The following is a 23499-nucleotide window of genomic DNA, read 5'->3' as shown; positions in this document are numbered from 1 at the left end:
GAAACGGGCTGTTCAATAAACACAATCCTGTCTGTATTCTTGGTTTAATGGAAACTCACATTCACTCTACCAACTAATCTAAGGCTAGGAAAACAATGAATGTAAGAGGCAGTATCCTAGATGTATACCAGGGGTGGCAAATCTCCAAGCCTGAAGGCTGTATTCTCGCCTGAGCAATCTTCTGGGGGCAGCAAGACTCTATTCTGACCCTTTTTATTTAATTCAGCCTTTTAAAAGAGCTGAAGATGAAGATTAAGTTTGGGGTGCACTTCACGGAACACTTTGCATCCTTCATGTAGTGATTACATCCTTTATCCTTCCATTTCCATCACTATGCAGGAAAGCTACACGCAGAAATCCTTAAGATAGGAAAATAAAGATCACAAAGCAGCATGTTTTAAAAAAATGTCCTAGAGTGCGTGTTTTTATTCCATTATCAATTATACAATGTTTACATAGATATGTTTCTTTAAAAATTGCTCAAAACAAAACAAAAAAAGTGTGTCAAACAAACATGTGGCAAATACCAAATTTATTTGATTCCCTTGAGCTTCAGACAAAAACAGAACACAACTGGAATTCATTGATGTAAAATGTCTGGTTTGTTCCCCAGCAGAGTGGATCCTAAGCACAGCCATGGAAGGACTTTTTGCAGACCAAAATGCTGCCCAACAATTTGTGGTGAGCCATAAATTGCACATGATTCTCAGCTTGGGTGTTAAATAGTTTAAAATGGGGCCTACAGGTCTGTTCCATTCTCAAATTAGAAAGGCAAACCTTTTCAGCTTGAGACACCCCTAAAGAAATCAAATTACTGAGCAGGAGTATCTACAGTTTTTACAAATACCAGTCAAAGGACCACACAAGTACCTTTTGTTTCACGGAATGTCAGTCAAACACTCAATTCCTTGCTCCTCTCCTGAGTTAATCTCTGTTTAATATCTGAGTTGGCAGCACAGGTGGGAGAGTGCCTTTCCACCTGCAACAAAGGCTGCACACGGTTTGCATTATTGAACTCCATACAAAACGTAGGCAACATTAGGGCCAGGAATATGGCACAGAAGAACCATGGGTATATGACAAAGCCTAACCTATCCATAGCTTCCTAGTCTCTCGACATTTTCCCTGATTCCGTGCCTGGGGTTAGCAGATGAAACTGTGTGTGGCAACATGGGAAGAAAATTAAAAAAAAATAAAGACACATTTCAGAGGGTTTCATGGCAAGCAGGTATTTAAAAAAACCCGAAACAAAACTGACAGTGGCATGGATGCAGCTAAGAAGGTTTTCACATGTTGTTTAACTCCAGTAAAGTTTGATCCAGCATCTGGTGCATATTGAGGTTCTCTTCTTTGGCATGTGCCACTTTCTCTGTTTTGGATTAGAAAAATCAAGTTATGAAAAACTGCCATTCAGAAGCATCTGAATTTTAATTGTACAAAGGCAAACATTCTGGAGGAGTGTGAAGTGTGCACCATCACAGCATACAAGGATTTCCCACCCCAGATAAAACACCCTAAACCAAAAGGTGGCAAAAGCAAAGCACCTCACAACAGCAAGGTGCCCCAAAATTTACTTTTGCCTAAAGTGTGGGACCCATAAAGGTAGAAGGCAGCTAAGAACAAAGTTATTTTCAGCACAAGAACATCTTGTTCACACTGTATCCAACTTAACACTGAAGAACCATTAGAAGGGGCAAAGTAAAAAGAGTAAGTTAAACTACACCTTAGTTTTAAAATGAAATCTTTGTGGCACCTTCAACCCCCCCCCAAAGCCCATAGGACCACAAGACTGTTGTTATTGCTGCAACAGAGTAATGTAACTAGCCTGATCATTTTTCAAAAAAATTAAAAAATAAATTGGAAAGGTAAAAAGATATCTCAGACAGCCAGTTCCAGAGAAAAGCCAAGAGGAGGAAAAATAAACAAGTTCTTTAAAATGCTGATATGACAGGACTTCAGCAACAGTTCAACTCCCTTGATATTTTTTATTCAAGGTTTTAAAAAAAATTCTTGATGTTTAACATCTAGCAGAAAATGAAGAGACTGTTTTGGAAAAATCTTGGTTGACTTATTTTTGCAGCTATGCTCCCCCCCCCCCGACATTTTACAACAGTTGTTAGTTTTATGGAACATGCACACTTCATAGAAAAGCCACTAAACACACTTCAGGGATGTTGTACAAAAGCACACAGAGAGCTCCAGAACCACATACAACCAAACACCAACAGTGATTTTTCCATGATGCAAGCATACCTTTGATTTGCCCAGAGGTTATCAATAAGTGGCCTCTTATTTGGGTGGGTAATTTAATCCATGCACAAAAACTGTTTTTACTGGGATTCAAAAGTGTGCATTCAGATTTAAAATATGAACCAGCTGAGAGTATATGATTATGGATCTTTTAAACAAAAGATTCAGATTTCCAAGTTCTATGTTCCCGTTACTGGTAAAAACTCTCCACTCCAGGAGGAAGGCTGCTTGCCTTTCTCTGTTTGTAATTGCAAAATTATCATTGAGAGCTTAGCTGGTCTTTAAGCAGCAAAGGAAAAGTTCAGAACAGAGCACAACTGATTAGGGAACTTTTGCAAATGTCCCTAAGCCAAGCCAGCTTTACCCCAACTGACACTGGACAATATTTCTTACTATGCACAGGTCTCTTGCATATTTCAATATCAAATGAATTGTAAACACATTCATTCAAAAGAGTTGGTTCATACTAAAGCTTAATCCTCGTTCAGGGCCAACTTTAGTTCATTAGTTAGACGGCGGTTTTGCTCAAGCTGCTGGTAGAGCTGGTCTGTGCAAGTCAGCAAGTGAGTTAGAAGAAAAAGAAGGAGAAAGAGGCAGAAGGAACAAACGGTTAGAGATACAGACAAAAAGTTAAATAGACAGGTCGGTTGTCAGCAAGACATTAGAAAACGCTTTATATTTCTAGAAATCCAGTGACGAAAACATCTACTTCAGAAGTTCAAAAGGCATGCATTGTTAGGGCAGGGGAGGGGAGCCTGTGGCCCTCCAGATGCTGTCAGACGACAACTCCCACCAACCCTGACCATTTGCGGCACTACCTCAGGCCGATGGAAGCTGAGTCCAGCAACAGCGAGGGACTATCTCAACGCGCAGCAGAATCTCAGATAGGAAGAAGAGCCTACTGTCAATGGTTGGGCAACGTGTTCAGCGCCAACAGGGACATTAGAAAGCAATTGCTTATAGACTGGAGAACTTCTGCTCCTTTCTGCAATGGCAGATGGTGATGTACCCCGAGGCAGGGCTAGGCAGCACCATCAAGGTATCAGGCTGGGAGATAGTCAGGTATCAGTCATGAGGCACCATTCATAAGGATGGAAGACGAGCCCTGGGTCAAGCATCATTTCCCCCATGCTGGCAAACTAGAACCCTCTGCAGTGTAACTCATCCCACCTCTCCCACCACTGAATTAGTCACTAGAATTCCAGAGTCCCAAACACAAGCCTCTCTTTCCCTACACCTGCTTCCTAATGTCCTAGGATGTTACGGCATCCCCTACCAACACAATGGCTGCAACCAGATTTTATTTGCGGCTAGTAAGTTAAAAAATGCGTGCATACACCCACCCTTTACATTTGTTTGACACATATACCTGAACATACTCCCACTGATTTAAATTTTCCTCCATTTCAAATACAGGTGCTTAGTACCACAGATTTAATCTTCATTATAGAAGAAAATGAGTACTTGAATCACCCAGCCGAATGTATTCTTGGCTCAACTGGTCAACACACAACTAAGTTCCAACTACTCTCATCTTTGGCGGCATCTCAACAAATTATTCAGTGCAGGAGTTATGTTCTAAGGACTCAGATGACTGTTCCATTTACTACATAACCAAGTGGCTGAAAAACAAAACAGTAGTTGCCCTTTTGGCTCCGTTGTTGAACAGAGAGTAGCCTGAAACCTCTTATGTTGAGATTCAAGTGATATGAGCCGCCCTGAGTGCCCTATTATAGGGTAGGATGGGATAGAAATATTTTAAATAAATAAATATAAGCCTTCCTACTTGTATAAAAAGGTCCTATTATGCTCTCTAGATAGCGGCTAGCAAAATGATGGAATGCAAGCTCTCTGTGGTACATTGGGCAAAAATAACTTTCTGGGCAGCTGCCTAGAACCACCCCACTGATTCCTTAAAATATGTATGTGTTTATGTGATAATACCCTGGAAATAGTGAAGGTAAATAAACTAGATAATATGTACACTAGAGAGAGTATCACAACAAGAATCACACTGAGGGGACGTGGGTTTGATTATCATGTGATGACTTTCAGTGGTTCAGCTGACTTGCTTTTAAGGTTTTTATGTGTCCATTATTGGTACTGAACTGTAAGGTCTGGTTGTTGTTTTTTACCTTGTAAGTTGTCTTGAGATTTTGGTATGAGGCAATGAGCAAGTAAAAGAAAGAAAGGACCACAGAGCGGTTAAGGCTTGCCTCTACATCCCTTTGTCTACATTTAAGTACATAAAAATAAACAGAAGCCTGGTAACAAGTGTGCAATAATTGAAGTCACGATGATGATAGAACAAAACTGATAATGCAAATTATTTCATCAGTGACAAATGGAAATGTTATCATTAAACCACCCATGTATTACAAAGACACATATGAAAAATATAATCAATTTTTATAAGAAACTTCAAGTCATTGTGCCCTTCAGTGCGTTTATCAATGAGATCTGTTTGAGTTAAATACGTATCCAACAGGCTCTCTTAAATCAAGGTTTAGCTGCTCCAATGGACTGATTCTTTCCGATAGCTATGCAGGGAAGAGCAGTTTCTCTTGCTTTGAATGTTGGGCTCCACATGAGCATATCAGTAGCTTTGGGCTGCTATCAGAAACGACTGGCCTACTCTAGACTTCCCAACCTGGTGCTCTCCAGATGTTTTGGGCTAAAATTCCCATCAGCCCCAGCATCATATGGCCATGCTGGCTGGGGATGAAGAGAGTTGTAGTCCAAGACAGCTGGAGAGCATCAAGCCTTGATCTGAGAACACCATTTGGGGAGACTATTTGGATTCATTATACTGACAAAAGATCTTACCTATGAGAGAATGGACTGCCTTCAAGTCGATCCCGACTTATGGCGACCCTATGAATAGGGTTTTCATGGTAAGCGTCATTCAGAGGGGGTTTACCATTGCCTCCCTCTGAGGCTAGTCCTCCCCAGCTGGCCAGGGCCTGCTCAGCTTGCCACAGCTGCACAAGCCAGCCCGTTCCTTGTCCGCAACTGTCAGCTGGGGAGCAACTGGGTTCCTTGGGGCTATGCAGCTTGCCCTCGGCTGCACAGGTGGCAGGGCAAGTAACCCCTGAGCCACTCCCTGTGGGGGTGATCTTTGGCTGGCCCTTGACACCCAGGAGACACAAGTGGGGATTTGAACTCGCAGACTCTGGACTCCCAGCCAGGCTCTCCTCCCCACATCCAGAGTGGTTCACAAAGAAATTCCAAGAAAATACAGTTAAGATAAAACATGTATTCAAAAAACATTAAGCCACTCTAAAACTCTAGCCACTGTCGCCAGCAATATATATTATTCCAAGGTGGGGATCAGTAGCCAGCAAAATAGGTCTTAAGCAAGTTTTGATCAGCTGAGGAACTTCTACTGTAAGCAGCTCAGAAACCTTGTGCTACATGATGATACATGAATATCATAAGTAAATCAAGGCACAGTGATATACAGCACAATCCTATACATGTCTATTCAGAAGGTTACAACTGTGTTTAATGGGATTACTCCCAAATACATGAGCTTACATCCATTACTAAGGAGTAAGCCTCACTAAAATCGGTTGGGTTTTCTTCCAAGTAGACATTCACAGGATTGCACTGCCAGCGATGTCTCTTCTCGCATGAGGATTATACTTTTCATATTTATCTTCATGAGTGATTTACAACGAAAATTCAAATGAAACTGAATTTTGCCAGCAAAGTTTTCTGTAACATCTCTATTTTTCCACTGATGAAGCAATTATTTTGTATGATATGCATCATCTTCTTTTGTTGTTATTCTGCCTATATCACAACTCGTTTCAATTAGATCACTCTCGCAGATTTGTAATTGGCCTCTTATTTCTCTTTTTGTTCACAAGAAGCCCATTTCTTCTGTTGCACTCAACAATTAATAAGAACATTGGCAGAGTTTAGTTTGGAGCAACTGTGCAATAAGGTGCTGGTAGTTGCTTTGGAATAACCAATCTGGGGACAGGGCAAGGGTATGATCTTACATACCATGCTTTTTTATGGTATAAAATGAGGTGCCGACACTCTTATGCCATGGGTGCCATCACAAAATGGTTGCCATGGGCAGTAAAAAAGAAAAGGAGCAGATGGTATTGTGTACCGGTAAGTATCATCACAAAGGCGGCATTGGGTGCCACCCTTAGATGAGAGCTTCCTGCACCAATAGTAACAATGATGAACAATGGAACTAGCAACCCAATCCAGCCTTTCCCTCTTCAAAGCAGAGGAACAAAAGACACAAAAGCCCTGCATGTGCAACCTCTGCATTGCTGTAGCCCTGCTGAAGGATTCAGTGCCCTGAGGACAGGTGAGGAGGGGAACTGTGGTCCTGCAGGTGCTGCTAGACTCCCATCAACTTGCCAGAATGATCAATGGTCAAGAATTGGGAAACTGTAGCCCAGCTGCCACAGGTTCCCCCACCCCTGCCCTAGGAGGAGGCTAACCATTTGGGCCATCACTCCTCAGCCAATTATCCCAGGGCAACCACCTGGCTAGTGATTTCAGCAAAACCATAAATGTTTTCATTCCCAACCACAAACTGTTCCATGATGAGAGCACACCCATGGGACCAGCATGAGCTCAGCCTGTGACATATTAATATTTGTTCCAATCAAAAACTTCCGAATGAATGCTTTGTAGCTGGGAAGACAAGAGAGAGCATTTAAAAATACATGACTGGTTTCTTAGCCTATAGACCCCAGCCTCAGCTCTTTGCTCAGTCCAGGTCTCCAGCTTCCTCTGTTGGATGTGGTGTTGCCTCCCTCCTCACACCACCACTTTGCTCTCGTCCAGAATCCTAAGGGCCAGAAACTTGTTTATTTTCAAGTGGAAACTGTGTTTCTCAGAACGCTGTTCTGCACACAGACAGCATAAACACACAGAATCCTGGTTATGCGGGACTTTCACCATATCCCAAGACTAATATAGCCCCTAGTTTGTTTATTTATTACATCTGTATACCGCCCCATAGTCGAAGCTCTCTGGGTGGTTTACAACAATTAAAATATTAAAAACAAATATACAAATTTAAAAACACATTTTTAAAAGCAATTTAAAAACACATGCTAAAATGCTTGGGAGAAGAGGAAAGTCTTAACCTGGCGCTGAAAAAAATAACAGTGTTGGTGCCAGGCGCACCTTGTCACAGAGATCATTCCATCATTTCCCCAGCTTACAGGCTCCCAAATGTCCACCTTTAAACAAATATTTAAGAATCCAGCTTAAATAGTGTCGTCTGGCTAAGAAACAAAAAGAAACCTTTAGAAGGAAAGTTTTTAAAGAAGACACCTTCCCCCGTCTTCCAATCCAGCAATATTTAAGCCAGAGGGATTGTGAAATGGGATGGGGGGGGGAAGGAGGGAGCAATAGAGACAGACAAAAATAAACTAAAATAGAAAATAAATCCCTAATGGCGAGAAACCAATTTTTTAAAATTTTATTCATACTTGAAATGATGGATATAAATAAAAGGAACAGCAAAAGAAATACAGCTGAGACAGCAGGATTTTTTTTTATTTTACAGTGAAAGTTGGAAGGCTTCTGTACAGTCAAAAAGGCACAAATGGGAGAGGAGAGAGAAAGAGTGAGTGTGTGCCCCACGTCCTGCGAGTATATGCGAGGAGGAGGAGGAGGAGGAAAAGGCTAAGCAGAAACTGTGGGAGAAAGGCAAGGCCAGGAACGGAGAGGCAGCCAGCAGATTGGAAAAGATGGGTTGTCCAGCGCAACAAAGGTGTCTTTGGAGGAGGAGAGAGGCAAAGACATTTATCTGCATGAAGATAAAAGACAGGAGATAAACATGGCGCAATGGATGGAACTGGTGGAGGCAGCAGGGGAAGAGGCAAAGGGAAGAGAAATGACGCTTGCTATGATCCTGCTCTAATGACACACTTGGCAGCCGGAGCTGATAGCACTCCCAAACTGGGGCGTGGCCCAAGCCCACGTTTCTGAGAACCTCTTGGTTGCACTTGGAATATGTCTTGCTCACCAGTACAAATTTATGCAAGCAGGCAAGTTTTGCATAAAGTTGCTCCATCTTTCAGGTCCTAGCCCAATACCCAAAACTTATTGCAGGATTCTGCAGTATTACAGCAAGGAAATCATACAATGTCTCCTCCCAAACATCTGAAAGCTGGGCAAGTTGCCCCTTCTCCACCCACATTAAAAGTGGAGAGTTGTACCTTAACTTTCAAAAAAATGCTTTATTTGCTAGGATTTTAGGCGTAAGAATTACCTGCCTGCAGAGGAGGATGTCTCTACCCCCCGCCCCCACTCTGTTCCTGTGCAAGTCTCCGTTTTTGGAACCCCCCCACCAAAAAAAAACTAGCAGCCCTGGAGCAATAAAGAGAAGAGCACAGGCAACCTCCTTGGTGGGAGGGGACTTTGAGTTCATGGAAATCTTTAACTGCACGTTTCCCCCCCCTTGCAGCATACAGTTTAAGAAGGACTGTGGGGCAGGAAGGGGTGGTTGGCTGGAGGCAAGGGGTCAACTGCCCCTGCAAGTTCTCCTGGCGGATATTCTGCTAGATATACAATTACGAGACCAGTGTCAAAACATAAACGTTATTTGGTGTTAAAAATCTATTTTTGCAGCTTACTTCAAATAAAGTCTTTGTGCACCCAATTTTAATTCTAAAAGCAGCCTGATGCCCTCCAGATGTTGTTGGACTCCAGCTCCCATCAGCCCCAGCCAGCATGACCAATGGCCAGAGATGACAGGAGTCCAACCCCTTAGAGGGAGCACCAGGCTGGGGAAGGCTGGAAAAGGCTCTGCTTAAAGTAATAGTCTCATTTATTCATCTGCTGATATTTCAAGCCATGCACATTTAACTTTCAGCCAAAGCTGGGAGAAATCCCTCTTTATTCAGAGCCTTACAGGACCTTCCCACTGCCATGCTGCTCTATCAAGCCTTCCCACCTTGCCTAACTGCATTTTTATTTCACCAGGTGGTACAACCCCCTCAATCTCCACACAACATCCCCCTTCCTCTTGTTTGCAAACAAAAAAGGTTATTATGTTAGTCTGCAATACTCAGTCAACATGCAGAAATTAAAAGTACTGAAATTCTGTAAAATATCTAGCTGTGCAATTTGGGAAGTATGTTCAGGTTTCCCCTTTTACTGTTTTTTTGTTTTAAAATGAGTTAGCATGCCGTTATGAGTTCTCAGAACAGTATAGTTGACTTCTGTTCAGCATTTCTTAAAATATTATAAAGCAGACCAAACTCACAGACTCAAAACACGCAACAACGTCCACTGTTCATGGGCTACTTGAGTTGATGGGTACAGTATTCTAAGACTCAGCTTCATGGATATATTCAATTTAAGTAATTTCTATGCCTTTTTCCTTTCCCTAACTAGAGAATAACTATTTCCAAACAATCTGCTTTCCATCTCCGTGCAATGCTCAACCAATAGGAAGCAGGCTAAGAGTTACAGTAGCTCACACCGACCATCAGAATATGCCAACCATCTCCACAGAAATAACCAAAGCACTTTACAGGCTGAACCCGAGGGGTGGGACAGATCAAGAGACAGATCAAGTGCCCCATAGCTCCTTCTTCAGGAAAGTGTCAGACCTATTTCAGGCCTAACCAATGTGGGGCCCTCCAGATATGGTTGGACTCCAGCTCCATCTCTCCCAGCCCACACGGCCAATAGGAACAGAAGATGGGAGTTTGGAGTCCAGCAACATCTGGAGGGTGCCTGGTTGGTGGTCCCTGCACTACTTCATCACACACCACCCTGAGCAATTCGGTGGGCGAGTGCAAGTGACAGCCTTGTCAGTGGGTGGTGCTGAAACTTTGGAATGCCGTTGCAGGCAAAGTCCCTCAGGCGCTATCTTTTCTACATTCAGGCAGATTCTGAAAACTGACCTGTTTAGACAGGCTTTTAAGGCTATCTAGTTTTAAAGTCTGCTGCTGCTCTCTTATCTAAATCAGTGGTTCCCACACTCTTTTTCCCATGACCAAGGGTCTTGGTGGACCACCCAGTGATTTTTCTGCCTATTGTAGCAATTGTAATGCCCTGTGCTAGATGCCACATGATTTTTAATTGTATTTTAATTGCTTTTTTATTTCTTATATTGTCTTTTATTGCGTTACAATTTACATTCCACAGAATTCACACTATAATACAATAAAACACAATATAAGAAAATAAAAGAAGCAATAAAGGTGTAGTTAAAAATCAGTATGAATATTTTATGTGGACACCCTGCAGACCTCCTGAACGACACTTGTGGACCACAATTTCACAAAATCGTAGAGTGGGAAGGGACCTCTAAGGCCATTTGTCATCCTGAATCTTCCAACATTCAGTGTCATTGGAAGTCCACAATTTCTTCTACGAAATCCTTATCACTCTTAAAGAAACATGCACCAAAGTTTCTTAACTACACTGAACTTCTTACATAGCAGGAATGCAAGGAAAGGTATCTGATAACTAGGGTCTAATATGTTAAAAAAATGTGTGGGCAGCATGTAATACTAGGAAGCACATTCCACTGGTTTCAACTGAGCTTATCTCCTAGTAGACAAGATTAGGACAGCAACCTTAGAAAATTACTAGAATTGGGAGGAGAACCTTAGAAATGCTGGAACAGAAGATAACTGAAAGGAGAAGTCCAAAAAGGTGCAGGGGAGAAGAGGGGAGACACACAATCAAGTAAAAGTGAGCCTTGCAGAGATGTCAGAGAAACTAATCAATCCAGGCACGACACCTGCCCACTCTTTACTGCAAGAGGTAAAGCTCACAGGCCGCCAAATCTCTATCATTAGAGGGAGGCACCAAGAATCACTCTGGACAGTTGTGGAAGCTCACAGCTGATTATCAACCATTTGTATCATGAATATGGTGTCAGCCAATGCACTCCTGATTGACAATGCCTCATGCCCCTTGAAATGACGAAGTGGGCACAGAAATGATTAGGAGACATTTTTAGAAGTTCTCTGTGCTCTGATTTCTTACTGTCTAAATATTAACACTCTCTCTGAAATGATGAAGATCAAAAACTTACTTTTATTTTAAAAGGGGAGTTTTTTTGTTTTGTTTCTTAAAGTGCTTGACACCAGAAACAAGAAAGAGTCGCATCAGGTTGGAGAGAGAGAGAGACCAACCCTGCAATGAAGAGTGGGCAAGTTTAACCTGCAAGGCTGCACTGAGCCACCCAGAGGGCAAAGGAAGGTAGGCACAGGCTGAAGCGGGAGGCCATTTACATGGAAGTCATATCGTTGAGAGCATGGTCCAGCTCCTCGCTGATGGCTTTGTACTTCATTTTCTGAGAATACAACTCATCTGAGAGTCACCAAGGGGAATGCAGATGAAGTGCGAGGAGGAGGAGGAGGAGGCAGTGACCCGAGGGACCAGGAGTGATGGAAACAAACACCGTCCAGAAATCACAGCAGTGAGGAGGGAAGAGAAGGGAGTGCAGAAGGCAGCGGCATGTGGCACGGTGAAGGTGAGAGCGCAAAATAAAATACAGAGAGAGAGAGAGAGAGAGAGAGAGAGAGAGAGAGAGAGAGAGAGAAGAGAGAGAGAGAAGTCAAACAAATTCAGAAGGAATTCAAACAATGGAGTGAGCTGAAGGGGGTGGAAATTATAATAATAATAATAATAATAATAATAATGCATTCATCAGCAAGCCAAGCAAGCAAATTGTGGCAAAGTGATACACGGAAAATTCTCCTTCGTGTTAGCTTTCCATTAAACCTGAATAAAAAGTGGAGGATATCTGCGTCTGGTCTATACCCACCCTTACAGCCCACTTTTCTACATACACAGAGCAACATTCCATCTTTTGAGCTGCCCCATCTCTGCAGTCTGAAGTTGCATAGCCCAGACCAGCCTTCCCCAACCTCGTGCTCGCATTTCACCAAAGTAAACGTCTTCCTAGCACCTGTCAAAGTCCTCATCTCTCCTCCTGCTGCTTCTGATTTTGGAATTGCATCATGGAACTTGCACAGCTCTTAGAGGTCACCTCTTAGACTTGGTTCAGATAGCAGCTCGGCACCACAGGAAGAACAATGCAGGCACCAAGGAACTCCCAGACTGGAAGACTCCTTTCTTTCCCCCAGAAGTAGCAGAACAACCCTTTTTTCATGAACACCCAGCATGGTGAAACCTCCAACTCCGCACCATTCCTCAAACATAACAGCACCCCCTTCCTACCCAGCAGCACCCCCTTCCTACACTGAGAGCGGAGGGGGGGGATGATCCAGGAGAAAGGGCGCAAACTACCTCCAACAACTGCTTCATCTCCCAAGACAGCCTTACAAACGGGGGGGCGGGGGGAAATCCCAAGGGTTTGCTAAGAGACTGGAAGCAAACTGTGCATGTAGCTAGACAGATGCTTTCCATTAACTCCCAAACAATGCTTTTAATGTCACTAGCAGATTAGTTAGTGGGTGCCACCAAATAGCTGCCTTGACCTTCACTCATTTCCATCAGAAAATGAAGCTAATTTGCAACATTCGTAATTGGAGCAACTGCAATGCCTCCCTTGGCTGACATTTTCAGCGAGTGAACTTAAGGCGCTCACAGCAACATTTTCTATTAGACTTGTTTACTTTTGACAGTGGAAGATTGCAGAAGAAGGTGGTCAATATTCATGGGGAGGAAGTCTCAAGACACCAAGAGAGACAGAAGTAAAAGAGAAAGATGCATAAGCAGAACTTTGTCCATCTAAAGCCAGCAATGAAACGTTCTGAAGCCTCATTTCCAGCCATTTATGTGCCCTGCTCATGAGAGACAGGGTCAGCGAGCAATCTTTCTCCCTCACCTAGTGGTCACTTCTGCTTTGGACACAGAAATGCCAGCAAGGTCAGCCAACTTCTACTTAGTGGCACTAGTATATTACAGATGTTTAAATAAATAAATAAATAAATGTTTACCAGTATTAGTCTAATTGCCTTCTCGGCCTTCTCAGTTAAGCAAGGAATGCAAAGAAAGAAACGTACCTTCTAAGTCATCAATGCTCTTCTCCAGCTTGGTTACTGACCTCTCTGCAAATTCAGCTCGGGTCTCAGCCTGGAGTCAAATACACACATAGGCGCAGGTCAAAACCCACAGGAAATATTGGGGGGCCAGGAAAGGGAAGCTTCCACATGGTGCAAGGAGTTTGGGGGCAGGGAGGGAGAAAACATGTCCCCAAAATGTCACTTTCAAGTAAAAGTTTGACAGGTGAGTGAAATCCACTTCATAGGCCCAGGTTTAACTTCACCAATGACCTATTCAGGCCCCTCTTACCAGGGCTGCGGAGTCAGAAGCAATTTTGGGTGGAGTCGGAGTCAGTAGAAATGTACCGACTCAGAATTCAAAATAAAATATTTTAATAGTAACATTAATATTATTTTATTAATATTAATAAATTTTATACATTTGCCATTTATGAAGGAGTCAAGAGTCAGACAGTAGAAAAACACAGGAGTCGAAGGTTTGACATATCGACTCCACAGTCCTGCCTCTTACATCTGGGCTGCTTCAGGAGAAATGAAGGAAAAGCAGATTGCCGGGAGGTGGGTGAAGGGAGGACTGGGGCACAACAGAGCAGGAGAGAGCAGGGAGGAGGTCCGCATCCTACAAAAGCAGGAATCTGAGCACCTAGGGTGCTCCGCCCCACACTCCGCAGGCCAAAAGAGTGGGAAACCCCTGCACTAAAAACAGTATCGGCACACCTTTTAAACCTTTTAAACTTATGATTATTATTTATATCCAGCCCTTCCTCTCAAAAGACTCCAGGGCAGCAATTATCTCCATGGGTTGTATCCAACTAAGTTAAACTCAGAGCAGACCTCCTGAAATTAATGGACTAAGCTTAGGTATGCCTATCTTTTTCAACGGGTCTACACTGATTAGGGCTAACATTGGCTACAAGCCTATGTTGTTTTTTTAGTACCACATTAGTCCACTGGGGATGTTTCCTACTCAACAGAATGGAAATGTCACAACAGCCGAGCGAAGCTCTCCGGCAAAGCACGACTCGGTTTACTTGGGCAGAAGGTATTCTTCATGGCACGCAGTCAAAATACATTCAAAATACATTCAAAGCAGGAGACCATCTGGGGAGACAATTGGACCCTTGGATGATAAGGGAGTCAAAGGTGTACTAAAGAACGATAAGGAGATTGCAGAGAAGCTAAATGAATTCTTTGCATCTGTCTTCACAGTGGAAGATATAGGGCAGATCCCTGAACCTGAACTAACATTTGCAGGAAGGGATTCTGAGGAACTGAGACAAATAGTGGTAACGAGAGAGGAAGTCCTAAGCTTAATGGACAATATAAAAACTGACAAATCACCGGGCCCGGATGGCATCCACCCGAGAGTTCTCAAAGAACTCAAAGGTGAAATTGCTGATCTGCTAACTAAAATATGTAACTTGTCCCTCGGGTCCTCCTCCGTGCCTGAGGACTGGAAAGTGGCAAATGTAACACCGATCTTCAAAAAGGGATCCAGAGGGGATCCCGGAAATTACAGGCCAGTTAGCTTAACTTCTGTCCCTGGAAAACTGGTAGAAAGTATTATTAAAGCTAGATTAACTAAGCACATAGAAGAACAAGCCTTGCTGAAGCAGAGCCAGCATGGCTTCTGCAAGGGAAAGTCCTGTCTCAGTAACCTATTAGAATTCTTTGAGAGTGTCAACAAGCATATAGATAGAGGTGATCCAGTGGACATAGTGTACTTAGACTTTCAAAAAGCGTTTGACAAGGTACCTCACCAAAGGCTTCTGAGGAAGCTTAGCAGTCATGGAATAAGAGGAGAGGTCCTCTTGTGGATAAGGAATTGGTTAAGAAGTAGAAAGCAGAGAGTAGGAATAAATGGACAGTTCTCCCAATGGAGGGCTGTAGAAAGTGGAGTCCCTCAAGGATCGGTATTGGGACCTGTACTTTTCAACTTGTTCATTAATGACCTAGAATTAGGAGTGAGCAGTGAAGTGGCCAAGTTTGCTGACGACACTAAATTGTTCAGGGTTGTTAAAACAAAAAGGGATTGCGAAGAGCTCCAAAAAGATCTCTCCAAACTGAGTGAATGGGCGGAAAAATGGCAAATGCAATTCAATATAAACAAGTGTAAAATTATGCATATTGGAGCAAAAAATCTGAATTTCACATATATGCTCATGGGGTCTGAACTGGTGGTGACCGACCAGGAGAGAGACCTTGGGATTGTGGTGGACAGCACGATGAAAATGTCGACCCAGTGTGCGGCAGCTGTGAAAAAGGCAAATTCCATGCTAGTGATAATTAGGAAAGGTATTGAAAATAAAACAGCCAATATCATAATGCCGTTGTATAAATCTATGGTGCGGCCGCATTTGGAATACTGTGTACAGTTCTGGTCGCCTCATCTCAAAAAGGATATTCTAGAGTTGGAAAAGGTTCAGAAGAGGGCAACCAGAATGATCAAGGGGATGGAGCGACTCCCTTACGAGGAAAGGTTGCAGCATTTGGGGCTTTTTAGTTTAGAGAAAAGGCGGGTCAGAGGAGACATGATAGAAGTGTATAAAATTATGCATGGCACTGAGAAAGTGGATAGAGAAAAGTTCTTCTCCCTCTCTCATAATACTAGAACTCGTGGACATTCAAAGAAGCTGAATGTTGGAAGATTCAGGACAGACAAAAGGAAGTACTTCTTTACTCAGCGCATAGTTAAACTATGGAATTGGCTCCCACAAGATGCAGTAATGGCCACCAGCTTGGACGGCTTTAAAAGAAGATTAGACAAATTCATGGAGGACAGGGCTATCAGTGGGTACTAGCCATGATGGCTGTGCTCTGCCACCCTAGTCAGAGGCAGCATGCTTCTGAAAACCAGTTGCCGGAAGCCTCAGGAGGGGAGAGTGTTCTTGCACTCGGGTCCTGCTTGCGGGCTTCCCCCAGGCACCTGGTTGGCCACTGTGAGAACAGGATGCTGGACTAGATGGGCCACTGGCTGGATCCAGCAGGCTCTTCTTATGTTCTTAAAATCTCTAAAAAGCTGAAGCTGCAGGGAAAAGAGGACCAGCTTCCAACCTGAGGACCTAGCTGCATTTTTACCTCTTTCAGTTTGTCAGTAAGGACCTTGATCTCCTCTTCATACTTGTCTTCCTTCTGAGAGTACTGCAGATCAAACAAACCAATGGCAGGCATTAGTGTTCATGTTAAATGTGAAAACATGGCACTGGGCAACATATAGCATCCTTGTGACCACAAGTGAAAAGTGCACCAAAAACAGCTGCATGGGAGGGATCCAGCAAAATTACAATGCCGGAAATAAGTGGTCAGATCTGATTGTACAAGCCTAAATCAGGGCCTGTTGTAAGCCAAGTGCTTTAACACTGAAGTAGTCTATAAGAGTAGGCAAAATCTGACCCTCCAGACCAGAGGTTGCTGGTCTCTGACTCCCACCATCCCTGGCCATTAGCCATGCTGTCTGGGGTTAATGGGAACTGGTGTCCAACAACATCTCAAGTCACAGATGTTCCCCCCGCTTGGTTTATAATTGCATACAGCCCTAACATGTTTTAGAGAAAGGAATATGTAATCAGCCCCCATTTACAGGCAAAAATGGCCTTCTGAGAATTCATACGATGGATGCTTACCTAGGAATAAGCTTTCCAGGTACACAATCACCATACACACATTGGAAGAGTCTGTTTTGAGAATTAAAATGTGTAACTGCCAGACACAACCTGGTTGAACAGAGGCCTCAGGGTCTTCCCCCTCTCCCTTTAATCTTTCCCTCTTAATTCTGATGTTCAGGAGCAAGTGCCAATGTTCATGTAGCCAAAATGGCACCATCCACACCCAAAACAGAGAGGTATCAGCAGGCTTGGTGGAGCCCCAACGTTTGTAGCACTACATCAAAAAATGGAAAACCAGGTTGGGGGGTGCAATGGAGTATTCTGAAAGGGTATGGCTGGTTGGCAGGCGCACTAGACAGACACAATCCACACTGCCAATCACTTGCTGCAGCTGCACATTTTTTTTGTGCATTTCTGTTGTTTAACTGGTTGCTGGCTAACTAAGGTGCTTTCAGTCTGAAAATATTAAATTTTATGGTGAGCCAGCTTTTATGTTTTCTATGGTTGCAAACTACCATCCTATGCCACCTGACCGCTGGGGGCTCATGTTACCCCAGCAAAAACAGGTCTAATCCACTGCCAACATCAGGAGAGATTGTAACTAGGCAATACAGTGTGTGCAAGAGGCTCCAGGTATGATACCTGCTACAACCAGTCACTGCATCTCAGATTGCAGGGGTGGAGAAAGACCGCTGTATGCATCGAATATATGCTGTCAGGGTTGCTCAAACAATGGCAGACTCAGTATAGAGTTACACCTTGCATCTCACTTTCTATTTTATCTTAATGCTGGGATGGGAAACTTGAGGGGGCCCTCTAGGTAATGCTGGACTGCAGGTCCCATTGTCCCTGACGGCTGGCCATGTTGGCTGATGGGAGCTGGAGTCCAGCAATGTCTGGAGGACGCAGGTTCCCCTTTTCTATCTTCATGCAACAAGATCTACATGTCCACATGAACGTGAAACAAGTCCCAAGGAATAATGGTTAAAAGGAACTGAGGATGGCAGAGAGGGAAGAGGCAGTGAAAGGTGATGGGAAGAGTTCTTCAGCTGTTGAAAATGTCAAGAGAGGAAGAACATATTTTGCAAAAGTCTTCCTTATTCCAGGAAGCAGCACTGAACAGGAGCACCCTGCAAGATGGCAAGGCAGCCCAAGGTGCTTCTCTTGTTTCACTGGTGACCCTAAAATGATTACTGGCCTAGCAATGCTGCAGGGGAATAGTCGTGCAGTTGGACCAGCCCTGACTCTACACCAGAACGAGGGGTTCAAACTACAAGGAGACAGAACCAGTTCAGGTGCTTTCAAATATTTACTTATACATAGTTTGGCTCTGGGCTGAACAAGTGTTTTTGCAGGATTATGTAATTTCTTTCAAGGCCAGGGGGAGGGGGGGAGGGAACTGGACAGACATTTGCTTTAAAGTACAGGATACTTTACTGCCGCAGGGTACTTAAAAGACAGCCTATCAGGTCTCTTGTTCAGTTCCATAATAAAAAAAGTTACACTTCACACTGGGGTTACAGTGTGTTCTAGAATGCATCCATTGCCAATTCTCAGAAATCCAGCAGAAGCGTCGAAGAACAGTTTTCATCTCACAAGTGATTATTGACACGGACCTGAATGCACGGTGGCTTCTTCCGCAACCCTAACCCAGAACTGTTTAGTGTCTTATCAGTTTATTGATCTATGCAATCTTTTTATGGCTGTTTTACTGAAGGGCTGTAGCTCAGTAGGCAGAGCACACCCTTTGCATGCAGAGGGCCCCAAGTTCAATCCCCGGCAGCTCCAGTTGAAAGGATCTCCAGCTGCAGAAATGAGGAAGACACTGATTGACAGCTCAGCCTCCTAGCCACAGCTAGCTAGAGGGGCCAACGGTCGTGGGTATCTTCCACTGAAATCCCTCTTGCATTATATTCACTGCTGATATCACCTTGAGAAGGTGGTTCTGAAGCCTCAGAAATAACTAGCAAGCAGAAAAAGTACTTAGTACAAAAGTAAATTCCCCACTGGAGGCAACAGGACTTACTTCAGAGGAAACATTCTGTGAACTAGATTGCAAAACCCATTGTGTAGCATTTGCACTTTCCAGCTAGACCATACCTTCTCTGCCTGAGCTTCCAGCGATCTCAGGTTGTTGGTCACAGTTTTCAATTCATCTTCAAGTTCAGAACATTTGCTATTATTTTGGAACAGAGGCAGGAAAGGGGCCAGGAGGAAGGCCAGTCAAGCAAAAAAATGGGGGGGGGGGAGAGAAAAGACAGAGAAAAATGAAAACTGAATCTCAGAGCTGAAAAAAAGGCCTTGAAAGAAGCTGAGCCCACCTGAGATTGAAGAAATCAATGAATGACAAAGCCAAATTTGCTTTGAAGGACTCCATAATATTGTACAGAGAGTGTACCTTCACTTTGCTGTTGAGGTTCTCGCATTTGCTTCAATGGGCTGGGTGAGGCAAGAAATCCTGATGGATGGTGCACAAAATGCCTCATCATTATTTTTTAGAGGAGGAGGGCTGAAACAGCAAGGGTCTTTAAGCATTTTGAAAAACTGCCAATCTTCTGACTTCACAGAATTGTATCTGCACATACCATCCAACGCAGACGTGACTTTTAAAATTCACGGCTGTGCTTCTACAACAGCCAGATTTATTTATAATAAAAATTATAAGCTAATCTGGTGGCCTTCAGATGTTTGGGGTGCATCTCCCATTGTCCCTAACAAGCCCAGCTGTGCTGGCTGGGACTGATGGAAGCTGTGGTCCAAAACGTCTGGAGGCCGTCTGGTTGGCGAAGTCTGATTTATACACGACGTTTCAGTCATCCCAGGAAGTTCAGCTTCTTCTTTGGGCTTGGTCAGCTGCAAAAAAGGTTAAAAACACATGCGTGCGCACACACGTTCATCCACACCAAAGACGAAAGTAAGCAAACACAGGAGAAGGAGGAAGACCCAGGAAAGATCCAGCCACTACCGCTAAGAGGTGTCTAACTAGCAGGTTAGGATAGTGAAAAGATGTGGGTTGCGGCTAAAATCTGATCATTCGGTTCAAAGATATATATGTATGTATATTATCTCCAATACCTTCTCCTCGGCAGCCATTAACGCTTTCAACGTTTGATCCGTTATCCTTAACTGTTCCTCCAGCTGTCGGACTTGGCTGTTAGTGAACACATGAAAATGCACAAGAGCCATTCACAAAAACATCTGTGAGCGAGTAAAAAGCATGCAGTGACCCAAACCAAGGAAGAGGCCCCCAAAAGAAACAATTCAGACACCGCATAAGCACACAGACATATGCAGACACACACACACACACACGAATACACACTCCCAACACACATACGTGGGCACATGAAGGCAAACAGCAGGCCTCAGTTGCCACAGTAAGCCAGCCAGCCACAGTTCCACGTCGGACGCTCACACGCTGCCAGCCAAGTCATGCTTGGTGCATGGGTCCCAGGCCTGGGGCATGTTTTGATGCCCAAAAGGTGGCCCCCACCTTTCTGAAAGTTCGGCCCTCTCCTCAGCACGCTCCAAGTCGCTCTCAATGATGACCAGCTTACGAGCCACCTGTAACAGTGGGAAAAGAGGGTTAGGGTCCGTGCAAGACTAGAGATCACACAGGGGCCCAAGAGCAAGATATAACCAACTGTGCAAAGATCCTGTTGCCTCACAGGCCTTGGCAAGTGGAGTACTGAGGAGGACCAGAAGCACCTTTTCCCTCCTTCCCTAAACGCCACTGTGGATCAGGCCCGGCCACTGCTTCCTCCTCCATCTTTGTCTCCTACCGCTCCCTTATCCCAGGCTCCCTCCCACTACACTGGCACCTCAAAAATATAGGGGAAGCTCCTAAAGTTTCGCAAACCTTTTTGCCCCTCAGGATAAAGCCTCACCTCTTTGCTGCTCAGTGTACTCTCACCACTGCATCTCAAGGCAATAAACAGCAATTTTAATTTATTTCTAAAGCATTCTACATTCTGTCGTCGTTTTCAGTGTTCAACAACTTTCTCTCAACAGTTTTAGGCATGTAAACATACCAAGGTAAGGAAAGATTTAATTGAAATGAACTACTGAACACAGTTGATATGTTTCAGCAGGCCCGGCAGCGGCGGGGAGCCAGGTTGGGCACTGGTCAAGGGCCTCAGGCACTGAGAGGGGTCCCTGCTGCTGGGGCTTGGTGGGCGTAGCTCCTGCTCTGTGAGCCACACTAGCATCGGGTCGCAGAGCATGTCCCCATGCCCCGATGCTGGTGTGGATTGCAGAGCGGTAGCCCCCCCCCCAGGCAATACCCCCCTGCCGTTCGAGTGGGCTGCCTCCCAACTTCCTGTGGTGCTGCATCAGCTCATGTGTGCTTGCCATCACCCAAGATGATAGCAGGTGTGTCAACACCCCCCCAACCCTCTTAGGTGATGGCAGGCGTGCAAGCACAGCACACTAAACTACTGATGTGGCCAGGCCTACTGAAGGCCCCTACCACCACCGCCACTACCTTCAAGGGCCCCTGCAGCTTCGTGCCAGCCCTGTGCTTTAGGAAGAGCTTATTTCAGCACCTCCAAATATCCACAAATGAAGTTGACTCCTATTACTGTTGCATAGTGACCAAACTGAAAAACCTTTGCTCTTTAAAACTGACACGCTTAAAGTAGCCTCACTTAAATCAGAGCAAGGTAACTGGATTCTGAGAACTCCAGCCCAGCAGGATATTATTTGGCTCAAGCCCAGCATGGAGGATTTTTTCTTTAAAAACTCTGTTGGCTCAATTTAACCTCTTATACAAACTGGAACCCTTGTCCAAACAAGGGAGTGGGGGGAGAGGAGTGAGTGTCATGACATCACAGAGCTGCACACAACAGCTCTCCTGTGACTCAGTTTGTGGAACTCTCATGCTGAGAACTACGGAGGCGCTGCAAGATGACAACTGCCAGATGTGAGTTTCCGGTCCCCCTAAGCTAGCTGGCAACAGAAAGGGTTGTCCATGATGTTGTGAAGATGGCGACCCTCCTGAACTTCGGGCCTTCCCCACTCAGCTTGGTGACCTCCACTACCCCTCAGCTCCAGCCAGCATGGCCAATACTCAGACATGCGTTGGAGAGCAAGCGTGGTGTAATGGTTTGGGTGCCAGACTATGACCTGGGAGCCCAGGGTTCAAATCCTCACTCAGCCATGAAGCTCACTGGGTGACCCCGGGCCAGTCACAGCTTCTCAGTCTAACCTACCTAACAGGGCCGTTGAGAGGATCAAATGGGGAGGGGAGAACCATCTAGGCCACCTTGAGCTCTTAGGAGGAAAGGTGGGATATAAATGTAATAAATAAGTAAAAGATTATGGGAGCTGTAGCCCAACAGTTAGATTACAATCCAAGTTAGATTACTGCAATGAGCTCTACGTGGGGCTGCCTTTGAAGACAGTTCAGAAACTGCAGCTTGTGCAAAATTCAGCAGCCAGATTGGTAACAGGGACCAAACGGTTCGAACATATAAAACCAATTCTGACCCACTTGCATTGGCTGCCTGTATGTTTCCGAGCTCGATTCAAGGTGCTGGTTTTAACCTATAAAGCCTTACACGGCTTGGGACCACAATACCTGATGGAACGGCTCTCCTGATACGAACCCACCTGTACACTACACTCAACATCTAAGGCCCTCCTCCAGGTGCCTACTCCGAGGGAAGCTCGGAGGGTGGCAACAAGGCAGAGAGCCTTCTCAGTGGTGGCCCCCAAATTATGGAATGATCTTCCTGACGAGATGCACCTGGCACCAACACTGTTATCTTTCCGGCACCAGGTCAAGACTTTTCTCCCAGGCATTTTAGCATGTGTTTTTAAATTGTTTAAGTTGTGTTTTAAATTTTTTTTTGAAAAAGATGTGTTTTAAATTTGTATGTTTTTAATGTTTTTAGGTACTGTAAACCGCCCAGAGAGCTTCGGCTATGGGGCAGTATATAAATACAATAAATAAACAAACAAACAAACATCTGGAACAGCCTTTGCCAACCGGGTGCCCCCAGGCATTTGGGATGACAACTTCCACCAGTCCCAGGCAGCACAGCCATGCTCCAGTCAACCCCAGCACCATCATGCTGGGCTGGCTGGGGCTGATGGGAATTGTAGTCCACCAACATCAAGAGGGCACCAGGCTGGCGAAGGCTGCCGTACACAACTGTGCTGCCTGTGCGTGTGGAGGGAGAATGTTTCGGAAGGTGGAAAACCAAAGGCAAACCCTACAGCTGCATTTGCATAGATTAAACACAACCAGGGTGAGCCCAACCAGCTGCTGGAGAAGAGGTTCAACTCCCAGCACTTGTTTATCCCTCTCTAGGGAGATTTTGACACAACCACTGGAATGCTCCCAACACCCTCAAAGCAGCTCGGCTCAGCTCCTCACTGCCAACATGGCCGTAGCAGTGCCTCAGAGGGCCAGCCCAGCGCACCATTTCTGCAGAGCAACTCAGATCTCCTTGCTCACTTGCCCTCCTCGGGAACAGCAGCCAAACCAATCCCAATCCCAATAGCCCTCGGCTGTGCTCAAGTACCCACCTCCTCATACTTGCGGTCGGCATCCTCCGCAATGTGTTTCGCCTCTTTAAGTTGGATCTCCAGGATCTCCATCTTCTCTTCATCCTTCTGGGCTCTGCTTTCAATGACCTTCATTCCTCTGAAAGGCAGCAAACACA

General features: G+C 44.6%; 1 protein-coding gene across 8 annotated transcripts in view; it reads right to left on the bottom strand.

Annotated features, from left to right (window-relative positions):
- Positions 1–395: 395 nt before the first annotated feature.
- TPM1 (tropomyosin 1) overlaps positions 396–23499 on the bottom strand; it is a 43448-nt gene continuing 20344 nt past the window's right edge. For 2 of the 8 annotated variants that reach the window (XM_061595572.1, XM_061595577.1), the window contains 7 exons: positions 23363–23480; positions 20325–20395; positions 19907–19982; positions 16305–16367; positions 13227–13296; positions 11487–11565; positions 7759–8038 (listed from right to left, as the gene is read on the bottom strand). In XM_061595572.1, coding sequence (XP_061451556.1) covers positions 8035–8038; positions 11487–11565; positions 13227–13296; positions 16305–16367; positions 19907–19982; positions 20325–20395; positions 23363–23480 — 481 coding nt within the window. In that variant the 3' untranslated portion in view covers positions 7759–8034. Of the gene's footprint in view, positions 1370–7758; positions 8039–11486; positions 11566–13226; positions 13297–16304; positions 16368–18931; positions 19008–19906; positions 19983–20324; positions 20396–23362; positions 23481–23499 lie in introns of those variants that run through there. The other 6 variants (XM_061595570.1, XM_061595575.1, XM_061595573.1 and 3 more) reach the window with 3 other exon arrangements.

Source organism: Rhineura floridana, chromosome 14 (genome assembly GCF_030035675.1).
Source record: "Rhineura floridana isolate rRhiFlo1 chromosome 14, rRhiFlo1.hap2, whole genome shotgun sequence".
Taxonomy (NCBI): domain Eukaryota; kingdom Metazoa; phylum Chordata; class Lepidosauria; order Squamata; family Rhineuridae; genus Rhineura; species Rhineura floridana.
The sequence above is the reverse complement of the archived record's forward strand: the minus strand, read 5'-3'. Positions and strand labels throughout refer to the sequence as shown.